A 13,984-nucleotide genomic window follows, 5' to 3' on the forward strand; every position below is an offset into this window, starting at 1 on the left:
GTCTTGGGCACTAATACACCCCCATACCATCACACATGTGTAAGTTACCCATGTCTTGGGCACTAATACACCCCCATACCATCACACATGTGTAAGTTACCCATGCCTTGGGCACTAATACACCCCCATACCATCACACATGTGTAAGTTACCCATGCCTTGGGCACTAATACACCCCCATACCATCACACATGTGTAAGTTACCCATGTCTTGGGCACTAATACACCCCCATACCATCACACATGTGTAAGTTACCCATGTCTTGGGCACTAATACACCCCCATACCATCACTCATGCTGGCTTTTCAACTTTGCGTCGATAACAATCCAGATTGTTCTTTTCCTCTTTTTTCCGCAGGACACGACGTCCACAGTTTCCACAAACAATTTGAAATGTGGACTCGTCAGACCACAGAACACTTTTCCACTTTGCATCAGTCCATCTTAGATGAGCTTGGGCGGCGTTTCTGGGTGTTGTTGATAAATGACTTTCGCTTGGCATAGTAGAGTTTTAACCTGCACTTACAGATGTAGCGACCAACTGTAGTTACTGACAGTGGTTTTATGAAGTGTTCCTAAGCCCATGTGGTGATGTCCTTTACCCACTGATGTCGCTTTTTGATGCCGTACCGCCTGACGGATCGAAGGTCCGTAATATTATCGCTTACTTGCGATGATTTCTCCAGATTCTCCGAACATTTTGATGACATTGCGGACCTTAGATGGTGAAATCCCTAAATTTCTTGCGATAGCTGGTTGAGAAATGTTGTTCTTAAACTGTTGGACAATTTCCTCACGCATTTGTTGACAAAGTGGTGACCCTCGCCCCATCCTTGTTTGTGAGTGTGTGAGCATTTCATGGATGCTGCTTTTATAGCCAATCATGGCACCCACCTGTTCCCAATTAGCTTGTACACCTGTGGGATGTTCCAAATTGATTGATTGATTGATTGAAACTTTTATTAGTAGATTGCACAGTACAGTACATATTCCGTATAAATGACCACTAAATGGTAACACCCCAATAAGTTGTTCAACTTGTTTACGTCGGGGTCCACATTAATCAATTCATAGTAATAAGTGTTGGATGAGCATTCCTCAGCTTTCTCAGTCTTTTTTGCCATCTGTGCCAGCTTTTTTTAAAAAACATTTCAGGCATCAAATTTCAAATGAGCTAATATTTGCAAAAAATATCAACGCCGTCTTTGCTCCACAGTAAGTCTTTGCTGTTGTCCAGCATTCTGTTTTTGTTTACTTTGTAGCTAGTTCAGTTTTAGTTTCATTCTCCATAGCCTTCCCTAAACTTCAATACCTTTTTAAGGGGCACTCCCTTTTTGTTTATTTTTGGTTTACGCTTAAGACACCTTTTTACCTGCATCCTGCCTCCCGCTGTTTCTGACATCTACACAGCAATTAGCTACCAGCTGCCACCTACTGATGAGGAAGAGTATTACACGGTTACTCTGCCGAGCTGTAGACAGCACCGACAATCAACAACAACAACACATCATTTGCAGACTATTATTACTGCTTTGCAAAGATATTTTTAACCCAAATAGGTGAAGTTAGATCATCTCCCACGGCACACCGGACTGTATCTCACGGCACAGTGATTGAAAACACTGATGGAGAGCATTAAGAAGTGTTTTATATACAGCAAAAAAAGATTAATAATATGACTCCTTTAATGAGCTGTGATTTGATCTGCTACTACTCTCATTTTAACAAACAGGAGTAATATTCAAGAAAAGGTTTTCATCCTTGCCGCTTACGTGCAGTGATTTCTCCAGATTCGCTGAACCTTTTGATGATATTACGGATCATAGATGGTGAAATCCCTAAATTCCCACACATTTGTTGACAAAGTGGTGACCCTCACCCCATCCTTGTTTGTGAATAACTGAACATTTCATGGAAGTTGCTTTTATAGCCAATCATGGCACCCACCTGTTCCCAATTAGCCTGCACACCTGTGGGATGTTCCAAATAAGTGTTTGATGAGCATTCCTCAACTTTTCTGTCTTTTTGAAACACGTTGTAGGCATCAAATTACACATGAGCTAATGTTTGCAAAAAATAACAAAGTTTACCAGTTTGAACATTAAATATCTTGTCTTTGCAGTCTATTCAATTGAACATAAGTTGAAAAGGATTTGCAAATCATTGAATTCTGTTTTTATTTACCATTTACACAACGTGCCATCTTCACTGGTTTTTGGGTTTTGTACTTCTTTGCATTGTTGCTGCTGCGGCAACACTACAAGTTCCAGGGCGGTCAGCGTCGTGGACTGCTGTGAAATCCCATGGCGCCTTAGTAGCTGGTCTGAGAGATCTGTGGTGTCGCCATTTTCTTTTTATTTGTCTCAGATTTTACTTTGTACTGAATATCATTGTTGACATTTGTGATATGTTACTTTGCCTGACTGGGGTAAAAATACATATTTGCAGTCTGCAGTTCTTGAAAAGATTACAGGATATTTTTACTTTCTCTTTAGGTACTTACGTATAGGCCTAACAATGACGATTGCTGTGGATTTGCTCATTTATTTTGTCAAGTTACAGTAATCATTCATCACATATGCTAATAATATTGGGCAAAATGCCCCCAACATGTGATTTCTTATAGTATTTATTTATTTTTTTACAAAAGTGTTTTTTATTTATCAGTGTTCCAGGTAACTCACTCCAATAGTGTCTGATCATTTGAAGTCTGTGGCAGTAAGACGACAATAAAACTGCATGTTTACAAATGCTTGCTTTATTTTAATGAACGTGCATAAGTTTTGACCAAAGTGTCATTTTGCAAATCATCTAGGAATTAAGAAAGTTCAATGTTTTGTTTGGAAAAGTGTGTAAATCCTTTTGAAAAAAGACACACATTTAGTAAAATTGTGTGTAAAAGTGTAAAAAAAACTGTAATTTAATGCAATTTATTGAAATTATTATTTTGGATTTGAATTAACTTTACCCAATTTGTTTACATTCCTGCTTGTGATGTGGATTAAATGTCTTTGTTAGCATCTTTGCAGAAATGTTATGTTGGGATTTTTTATGCACTTGAACGGTCTTTTACCGTTTTATTTTTTCCAATTGTTTACACACTAAATTCGACAAATCCTTGCTTAATTTGAATGAATCTGCATATGTTTTGACAGAATTGTGTCATTTTGCAAATCATGAAGGAATGAGGAAAATTGAATGTGGTGTTTGGAAAAGTGTGTAAATCCTTTTTGAAAAAAAGACACTTAGTAAAATTGTGTTTAAAAATGGAAAGAAAAATATATTTCAATGCACTTTATTAAAATTCTTATTTTTGTTTTTAATTAACTTTATCCATTGTATTTAAATTACTGTTTGAGATGTGAACTACATGTCTTTGTTAGCATCTTTTCAGAAATGACATGTGATTGTTTATGCACTTGAACGGTCCTTCTTTACAGTTTTTTTCCAATTGCTTAAACACTGAATTTGACAAATGCTTGCTTTATTTTGATGAATGTGCATATGTTTTGACTAAAGTGTCATTTTGCAGGTCATCTAGGAATTACAAAAATTGCATGTTTTGTTAGAAATTGTGTAAATCCTTTTGATAAAAAAGACAATAAAAATGGAAATAAAACTATAATTCAATGCAATTTATTGAAATTCTTGATTTTGATTTTAATTAACTTTACCCAATTTATTTAGATTACTGTTTGAGATGTGGACTACATGTCTTTGTTAGCATCTTTGCAGAAATGTTATGCTGTGATTGTTTATGCACTTGAACTGTCCTTTACTGTTTTTTTCCAATTGCTTAAACACTAAATTTGACAAATGCTTGCTTTATTTTAAAGAATGTGCATATGTTTTGACTAAAGTGTCATTTTGCAAGTCAAAAAGGAATTAGGAAAATTGAATGTGGTGTTTGGAAAAGTGTGTAAATCCTTTTGATAAAATGACTGTAAAATTGGGGAAAAAATTATATTTCAATGCAATTTATTGAAATTCTTATTTTTTATTTAAATGAACTTTACCCAATTTATTTAAATTACTGTTTGAGATGTGGACTACATGTCTTTGTTAGCATCTTTGCAGAAATGTTATGTTGGGATTGTTTATGCACTTGAACTGTCCTTTACAGTGTTTTTTTTCCAATTGCTTACAAACTAAGTTGCTTTATTTTGATGAATGTGCATATGTTTTAACCAAAGTGTGTCATTTCGCAAATCATCTAAGAATTAGAAAAAATTAATAATGTGTTTGGAAAAGTGTGTAAATTCTGTAAGCAAATGTAAAAAAAAACCTGTAATTCAATGCAAGTTCTTGACATTTTTATTTTTGATTTGAATTAACTTGACCTAATTTATTTAAATTCCTGCTTGTGACGTGGACGACGTGTCTTTGTTAGCATCTTTGCTAAAATGACATGTTTATGGTCCCTTAATCTGGCATTTAGAGGTGTGTGTAATTCCTCCGAAACAGATCCGTGTGCGTGTGTGGTCTTGAATTGACATTTTAAAACACGTGCGGATATATTTCGTGGACAATGAAAAAAAGGAGAAAGCCAGGTTCACATTTGGTGTGCATCCATGCATCGACATGCCAGGGTCTGTGTGGCGGCGATTGTCAGTATCTGGTATAGGCGCGCATGCTGTAGTGTGGGAGTCATTGTATATGTGCCAAACCCGTCCAGCTGGCATCAGTCGTCGCTGAAGCCGAGGCCCCTGCATCAACAACACCCGTGCTCACACACACACATGCACGGCGTGGACCACATTCCCACTTTGTACGCCTGTAATTATCAAGCTCTTCTGCATCGACTACCATGTTGGCGTGCATTCAGCAGCGTCTATACACTGATTCCAAGCCTTCACCACGTACGCGCTTCATTTTCCTGCCGCACACATGCTCGCCGTAAAGCCCCTTCATTTCATCTGGTGTACGACTGCGCCGACCGCAGAATCTAATTACACACTAGCTGCGGTTTGATATTTAGACTTTCTGAAGATTTAAGGCTTTATCCAAAAAAAAAGAAAAAGGTCTGTGTGCTAAAAAAAAAAAAAAAGTGTTCCCACAGCTTGACGGGGAGGATGCAGTCCTGGTGGGGAAATGAGCTTTTTGTGTCTCCAGACCGCGGCGGTGGCGGCGTGTTCCTAATTCATCAGACACTGTTTTCCCAGTAAAATGGCGGCGGCGGCCTATACCTGCCAATGATGCTTCGCCGCCCCGCTGCGTCTGATCAGTGCTTGGCCGGCATTTTAAACAGCTCTGATCTTCACTTTCAACCAAACATGTTTTACCTGCACAATTGTGGCTTGACTTTTATGTCCACAATGTGTCTTGTCGGATGGCGTCCACACCTTGCACAGCTAATCTACATTAATAATTAAGGCAAAGGCTATTATTTATGACTGTATTTGCAATATTTGACAATGTGGACAACAAATTATTATAAGATTTATACCTATTTTTCTGTCATTTATGTGATTTCCTGTGCATAAACACATGGATTGCATTAATTGTACATTTTTAACCTTTTTTTTTTTGTTTACCTTATTGATGTACAGTGTGCCCAAAATACATGTATTTCAACACATCATGATTGGCTATTTGTTTTATTTTTTATTTAATTTAATTTGTTTTTATTTACAGACACATGATTTTGTATTACATTATTATTTCTTTTGTTAGTAACAAGGTCTGTTCTGCAACAAGTCATCCCTAGAAGCACACAGCTTATGAAGAGGGACCCACAGTTCAAATATACATCATCATTTAATATACAAAATGCAGTACAATGCAATATATTTCAAATCTACCCACCAAATACTCATTTACAATGTCATTTATGAATAAAAAAGGAATTTTAAATCCACCAAATCAGTCTCAATATCCTATTATTCTATTTACTTCTATAAAGACTGTCTGTTGGACATACTTTGTTATTTTTTTCAGTGATTTTAACCAAAAAAAGTAGAATTACACCAATGTGCCGACCCACAAGGTTGTGTGTTTATGCTTTTATGATAGACAATTTAGGACAAGGGTGTCAAATTCAGGGCCCATTGGGCCGGGGTCACAAAGTACATTTTTGGGGGTGCCACTTTTTTGTAAGCCTTTTGAAAACAACTGATAAATGTACACATTATCCTGTTAAATCTCACATTCTATATTGTGTTTTGGAAAAAGGTTGTGGGATGGGGGTCCACACCTTGCACAGTTACTGTACATAAATAATTAATACAAAGGCTATTATTTATGACTATATCTGCAATAATTGACAATATTGAGAACAATTAGTTTAAGCTCTGTACCTATTTTTCTGTAAATGATGTGATTTCCTGTGCATAAACACATAGATTGCATTAATTGTACATTGTTAACCTTTTTTTTGTTTACCTTATTGATATACAGTGTGCCCAAAAATACATGCATGTCAACACATCATGTTAGGACGGATAAACGAGATTGGCTATTTTTTTTACATTTAATTTAATTAGTTTTTATTTACAGACATAATTTTGTATTGCATTATTGTCTTTTTTTGTTATTGATATACAGTGTCCCCGAGGGCCCAAAAATACATGGATTATGTTTGTCAGCACGTTATGTTAAGACAGATAAAGGGGATTGACTATTTTCTTTTATTTATTTTTATTTTATTTATTTATTTATATATCCATCCATCCATCCATTTTCTACCGCTTATTCCCTTTCGGGGTCGCGGGGGGCGCTGGCGCCTATCTCAGCTACAATCGGGCGGAAGGCGGGGTACACCCTGGACAAGTCGCCACCTCATCGCAGGGCCAACACAGATAGACAACATTCACACTCACATTCACACACTAGGGCCAATTTAGTGTTGCCAATCAACCTATCCCCAGGTGCATGTCTTTGGAGGTGGGAGGAAGCCGGAGTACCCGGAGGGAACCCACGCATATTGATTTATTTATTTACATTTTTATTTTCAGACAGACATAATTTTGTATTGCATTATTGTTTCTTTTATTAATATCAGAGTCCATTCTGCCAAAAAAAAGTCATCCCTAGAAGCTCACAGCTTATGAAGAGGGACCCACAGTTTAAAAAACATCACCATATAATATACAAAATACAGTACAATGCATTATATTTCAAATCTACCCACCAAATATCAATCAAAGTGTATTTATATACGCCTTAACCACAAGTGTCTCAAAGGGCTGCACAAGCCACAACAACCTCCTGGGCTCAGATCCCACTTTAGTGTCTTATGGTCTGTCATTTTTAAAATATATTCAAATAAAAGTATATTTTCTATGACTGTATTTGCTTTTGCGGACAATACTGAAGACAATTTTTCTGTAAATGATGTGATTTCCTGTGAATAAACACATGGATTGCATTAATTGTATGTTTATTTTTACCTTTTTTTTGTTCGTTTTATTGTGCCAAAATACATGAATTATGTTTGTCAACACATCATGTTAAGACAAATAAAGGGGATTGGCTATTTTATTTTATTTGATGTATTTTATTTTTTTATTGACAGACGGACAATTTTGTATTACATAATTGTTTCTTTTGTTAATATCAGAGTCCATTCTGCAGAAAAGTTCAAGTTAAAGTAGCAATGATTGCAACACACAGACTAGTTGTGGTGTAATTATTCTCTGCATTTGACCCGTCACAAAAGGTCATCCCGAGAAGCACAGAACTTATGAACAGGGACCCACACTTCAAATATACATCATCACATAATATACAAAATACAGTACAACATTAGAGATGTCTGATAATGGCTTTTTTACCGATATCAGATATTCCGATATTGTCCAACTCTTAATAACCGATACCGATATCAACCAATATATAGAGTGGTGGAATGAACACATTATTATGCCTAATTTGGTTGTGATGCCCCGCTGGATGCATTAAACTATGTAACACAATTTTACAAAATAAATCAACTCAAATTATGGGAAGAAATGTATTATTGAAGTCATTATTTGTTTTAACATGCCTCAAAACAGCAGCTTGGAATTTGGGACATGCTCTCCCTGAGAGAGCATGAGGAGGTTGAGATGGTAGCAGGGGGTGTATATTGTAGCATCCCGGAAGAGTTAGTGCCGCAAGGGGTTCTGGGTTTGATTGATACTTTTATTAGTAGATTGCACAGTTCAGTACATATTCCGTATAAATGACCACTAAATGGTAACACCCCAATAAGTTTGTCAACTTGTTTAAGTCGGGGTCCACGTTAATCAATTCATGGTACAAATATATACTATCAACATAATACAGTCATCACACAGGTTAATCATCATAGTATATACATTGAATTATTTACATTATTTACATTTATTGGTATTTGTTCTGTTGTGTTTATGTTGTGTTACAGTGCGGATGTTTTTCCAAAATTGTGTTTGTCAGTTTGGTGTTCGCATATTTGTAACAGTGTTAAAGTTGTTCATCCGGCCACCTTCAGTGGGACCTGAATAGCTGTTGACCAAGTATGCCCTGCATTCACCTGTGTGTGTTAAAACCTGTAGATTGGGCCGGCACGCAAAGACAGTGTCTTTAAGGTTTATTGGCGCTCTGTACTCCTCCTTACCTCCGTGTACACAGCGGCGTTTTTACTTTTTGAAACCGATACCAATCATTTCCGATATTACATGTTAAAGCATTTATCAGCCGAAAAATTTGTTGTGTTGTGTTACGGTGCAGATGTTCTCCCGAAATGTGTTTGTCATTCTTGTTTGGTGTGTGTTCCCAGTGTGGCGCATATTTGTAACAGTGTTAAAGTTGTTTACACGGCCACCCTCAGTGTGACCTGTATGGCTGTTGACCAAGTATGGCTGTAGATATTATGTGATTTAGCTGGCATGCAAAGGCAGTGCCTTTAAGTTTTTTTGGCGCTCTGTACTTCTCTCTACATCCGTGTACACACCTGCCTTTTAAAAAGTCATACATTTTACTTTTTTTAAACCGATACCGATAATTTCCGATATTACATTTTTAAGCATTTATCAGCAGATACTAGAGGCAGGCCGATATTATCGGACATCTTTAACAAAAACACATGCTGACCATATTCCTGCATATCTCCATTATTTAGTGGTGCTGGCATTTCTAAAGTTGTAGAGCGGGCTGAGATAGAAAACGTATCTACTTGGAGCCCTTTTTTGAAGAAATATATGTATTTTGTTTATTCCAAATTGCTATTGTTTTGGCTCACTGCATGCTTTGTTTTTTCAGGTAAAACAGAAAGGAGTTCCTACTCATACGGCCGAGAGTCCAACCAACACTGCCACCAGGTCAGTCATCTCCAAAGAGACATTGTTTGTATTTCTTTGATGTAATTGTCTATGTCAAGGGTGTCAAACCTACGGCCACAAACAGGTTTTATCCGGCCCGCGGGATGAGTTTGCCAAGTATAAAAATGAGCAAAAAAATTTTGGAGTGAAAGAAACTGTTGTTTTGAATGTGTCCACCAGATGTCGCAATAGCAATTCTTTGTATCTTTTTAGATTATAGTATGTATATATAAAAAAAAAATCAAATAAACCACATGCACCAGTCGAGGAAAATGATCAAACTACATAAATAACATCCCGGAATTTGATTTTGATATAATTTTTGTAATCTTGATAGATTGAAAATTAACATCAATGAGTTGACTGATGAACATTATCACATCATTTATTCAGAAAGTATAGATAGATTTAGATTTGGATTTAGATTTATTGGTTCTTGTTGGGGAAATTAATTTTCACTGCCGTACATATAAACATATAGACATTACACATCACAAAACAAAAATAACAAAAAGACATCATACATGACCAACACATTTACAAGCTTTATCAAACGGGTCTGCCGGGCCTGCTGTTAAGGGCGGTTATAGCTGCAGGGATCAGGCTTTTCTTGAGGCGGGCCCTCCAGAATTTGATGGTTCTGTACCTGCGCCCTGATGGTAGTGGGATGATGTATTGGTGTAGTGGGTGACTGATATCCTGGACTATTGTTTGCCAGTCCAAAGATGGACCTGTGGTTTAAATCTGAAATGTAGGCCGATGATTTTAACTGCTATGTTTGTAGTGCTTGTGAGTTTTGTGTGCTTGATTCCAGAAAGCAGGGTGAAAAAACATGTGGAACAGTAGATAAGGATGGGTTGAACAATGCTTTGGTAAAGTAATAACAGGAGATGAGGTGCGACGTATAGTCCTTTAAGTTTTCCGATGGCTGACGGTCTTTGTTGACTTCTTTTTTGAATGTCCGTGGTGTGTGAAATAACGACAAATAAAGATAGAATACTATTAACCGCAACATATAAGTGTAAAAAAAAAAACATTATGATTTGTACATTTTCAGAATGTGCTTGTTCTATTTTTAAACAAAGAAAACAATCTGAAGTTGTCTTTATTTTTAAGTTACCGTGCCGTGATTTTACCAGTTCAGCCGACTCAGGAGTGTCTTTTTCTTACATTTATTTTATTTATATAAACAAACAGGTCTTTTATACGGCCCCAGAATGGGTTTTGACACAAAAGCGGCAAACATGTCGGAATACTCTTAAACGCAACATTTAAGTGTAAAAATAAAAAATAAAAACAATATGATTTGTACATTTTCAGAATGTGTTTGTTCTATTTTTAAACAAAGAAACAAATCTGAAGTTGTCTTTATTTTTAAGTTATCGTGCCGTGATTTTACCAGTCCGGCCCACTAGGGAGTGGATTTTTCTTATATTTATATAAAAAACTGGTCTTTTCTACGGCCCCTGAAATGGGTTTTGATGCAAAAGCGGCAAACGTGTGTCAGGGTAGCGCTCCCAATTGCAGTTTAACCTCGAAAGATGAACAGTCAAAGTGTGTAGTCGGCACAAGTACACAATGTAAAAGTCAGGGACAAAGACAAATCATAAAAGTTGGAACAGCAGGATCACAAAGAATTAATGGCTCGACACAAGAGGGCTACAACAATCTAGGAAGAATGGCTAACAAGACACAAAGCACAGCAATTAACACACATTTCTCTCTCTCTCTCTCTCACTAACACACACACACACACACACACACACACACACACACACAAAACATCGGCACTAAAATATTAAACCAAAAAAGTGCAGACAGGAAAATCCAACAGACAAACAAGCAAAAACTATCAAGTACTTTAAATGTTTTACTGTTCTCCGTTTTATACCATTATCAATAGATATATATGTATGTATGTATATAATATATATATATAAGTATGTATAATGTATATATATGTATTATGTATGTATATATATGCATATATATATGTATGTATGCATATATATATTTATATATATATATGTATGTATATATATATTTATATATATGTATGTATATATATATATATATATATATGTATGTATATATATATTTATATATATGTATGTATATATATATATATATGTATGTATAATATGTATATATGTATGTATATACATTTATATGTATATATATTTATGTATGTATATATATGTATGTATAATATGTATATCTGTATGCATAATATATATATATGTGTATATATATATATATATATATATATATGTATGTATATGTGTGTGTATATATATGTATGTATATGTGTGTGTATATATATGTATGTATATGTGTGTGTATATATCTATATATATATATATATATATATATATATATATATATGTATATAGGTGTATATAGATATGCATATATCAAATTTCAAGTTTATTGTTCTTCGGTCAATGGTCAACAAAGCAAACAAACCGTTGTACATTCATAGATTGAAAATAAAAAATGTTACATATATATGTATATATATATATATATGTATATACATATATATTTGTGTGTGTATATGTACATTTATGTGTATATATGTGTATATATGTATGTGTTTGTATATATAGATAGATATACATACACACACAAATATATGTATATATGCATATATATGTATATATATGTGAATATGTATATATATGTATGTATATATGTGTATATATATATAAATGTGTGTGTATATATGCATTTGTGTATATGTATGTATATATATATATATATATATATATATATATATATATACCCCTGACATACAGTAGAAAATGGATGGATGGATGGATGGACTTTTTTATGTACAAACCCTATTCAAGAACCAATTCAGTTTGTGAATTGAATTTCCACTGTAGTTCAGGTTTGGAGGGTGTGAAAAAACTGCCTGTCTGGGACGTTGGGAATGACATCAAATTATTGAAAATATCATTGAAATAATACTAATAAAATAAAACCACCGTATGTCAATCGTCATCTTAACTTCATTGAGTCTTTTGCCTTTTCAGTTTATTTTATAGAGAATTATTATTTTTAGTAACGGTCCTAAGTGCCCATAGAACTTATGAACCTATCAGAAAATGCTCCACAATCCTACAAAGCAGACCCAGATGTTGGCCTTTGATGTCACACCATTTTCCGCCGTAGTCGCCCAACGTGATGCCTGAGACCAATTTTATGACTTGAATCAATCAACGCTTATCAAAGGTGTGTGCGTCCTTGTGAAAGTCAGTGGGACGAAAATATGTTAGAAAGCATAATGAACATGTAATATATCTCCCTTTTCCACGCAGGTTTCAGCTTTGAATGAAGCTTCATTGATCCCTGAGGGACATTAGATGTTTTATTTAAGTGCTCAGTAACCCAGATATACAGATGTCTCTACTCACTGCTGCATTCACTTGCTATCAAGCCTTTAATACTTGAAAGTACAATGATGGTGGAGCTACTAACGCAACATATGCAGGCTGAATTTTAAACATTTTAATACATTTTTATGATTAAAAGGAAGCAGCGCGGTGGCGAAGGCGCTTTACCTGTCTGCCTCAAGGTCGTGTGGGTCTGCGTCCAAGCCTTGGTCGGAGTTTTATGTTCTTTCTCTGCTTTTGTGGCTTTACTCTCAGGTCCTACTTGTCAATATTTGCATTTGAAAATAGCCAGGCCTTCCCGGAAAAAAAGGGAAAGGACACATTTCCCGATGCAAAAACAAAACAAAAACAAACGCTGCTTGTGGAACAACGTGGTGCAACTAGCTTGTTTTACAAGCGGGCTTTTATTTTGAAAGCCTTGACTCTACAGGCTACATGTTTATTGAGTGTTTGTTATTGTGCTGCCAGACGACATTTTTATTTATTCTTTTTCAAGAAAGTATGGTAAAAATACGAGAATGGGAGGGCACAGGAACATTTGCAAAATATGGTCATTTAATGAGCAAACAGGAGAAGTTGGGGTTGACAGTCTCTCTAAGGCCAGAAGATAGATTGTTAGGTTAATTCAGGAGTCAGCAACCCAAAAACATTGAAATTAGACCATAAAAAAAAAAAAGATCTGTCGGGAGCCGCAAAATAAAGAAATGTGTTTCTAAGTGTTATAATGAAGGCAACACAAGATGTAAGTGTCTATATTAGCCTACTATCAAAATGAGTTTAAAAGTCTTATATAAGTGTTATAATGAAGGCAACACAAGATGTAAGTGTCTATATTAGCCTACTATCAAAATGAGTTTAAAAGTCTTATATAAGTGTGATAATGAAGGCAACACAAGATGTAAGTGTCTATATTAGCCTACTATCAAAATGAGTTTAAAAGTCTTATATAAGTGTTATAATGAAGGCAACACACGATGTAAGTGTCTATATTAGCCTACTATCAAAATGACTTTAAAAGTCTTATGTAAGTGTGATAATGAAGGCAACACAAGATGTAAGTGTCTATATTAGCCTACTATCAAAATTTGTTTAAAAGTCTTATATAAGTGTGATAATGAAGACAACACATGATGTGTCTATATTAGCTTACTATCAAAATGACTTTAAAAGTCTTATATAAGTGTAATAATGAAGGCAACACATGATGTGTCTATATTAGCCTACTATCAAAATGACTTTAAAAGTCTTATATAAGTGTTATAATGAAGGCAACACAAGATGTAAGTGTCTATATTAGCCTACTATCA

General features: G+C 35.2%; 1 protein-coding gene across 9 annotated transcripts in view; it reads left to right on the forward strand.

Annotated features, from left to right (window-relative positions):
* The window catches only part of LOC133536526 (transcription factor 4-like), a 415,635-nt gene that overhangs the window by 211,850 nt on the left and 189,801 nt on the right, over window positions 1-13,984 (forward strand). For all 9 annotated transcript variants that reach the window (XM_061877137.1, XM_061877134.1, XM_061877139.1 and 6 more), the window contains one exon: window positions 9,221-9,279. In XM_061877137.1, the coding sequence (XP_061733121.1) occupies window positions 9,221-9,279 (59 nt within the window). The remainder of the gene's footprint in view (window positions 1-9,220; window positions 9,280-13,984) is intronic.

Source organism: Nerophis ophidion, linkage group LG17, assembly GCF_033978795.1.
Source record: "Nerophis ophidion isolate RoL-2023_Sa linkage group LG17, RoL_Noph_v1.0, whole genome shotgun sequence".
Lineage (NCBI taxonomy): Eukaryota > Metazoa > Chordata > Actinopteri > Syngnathiformes > Syngnathidae > Nerophis > Nerophis ophidion.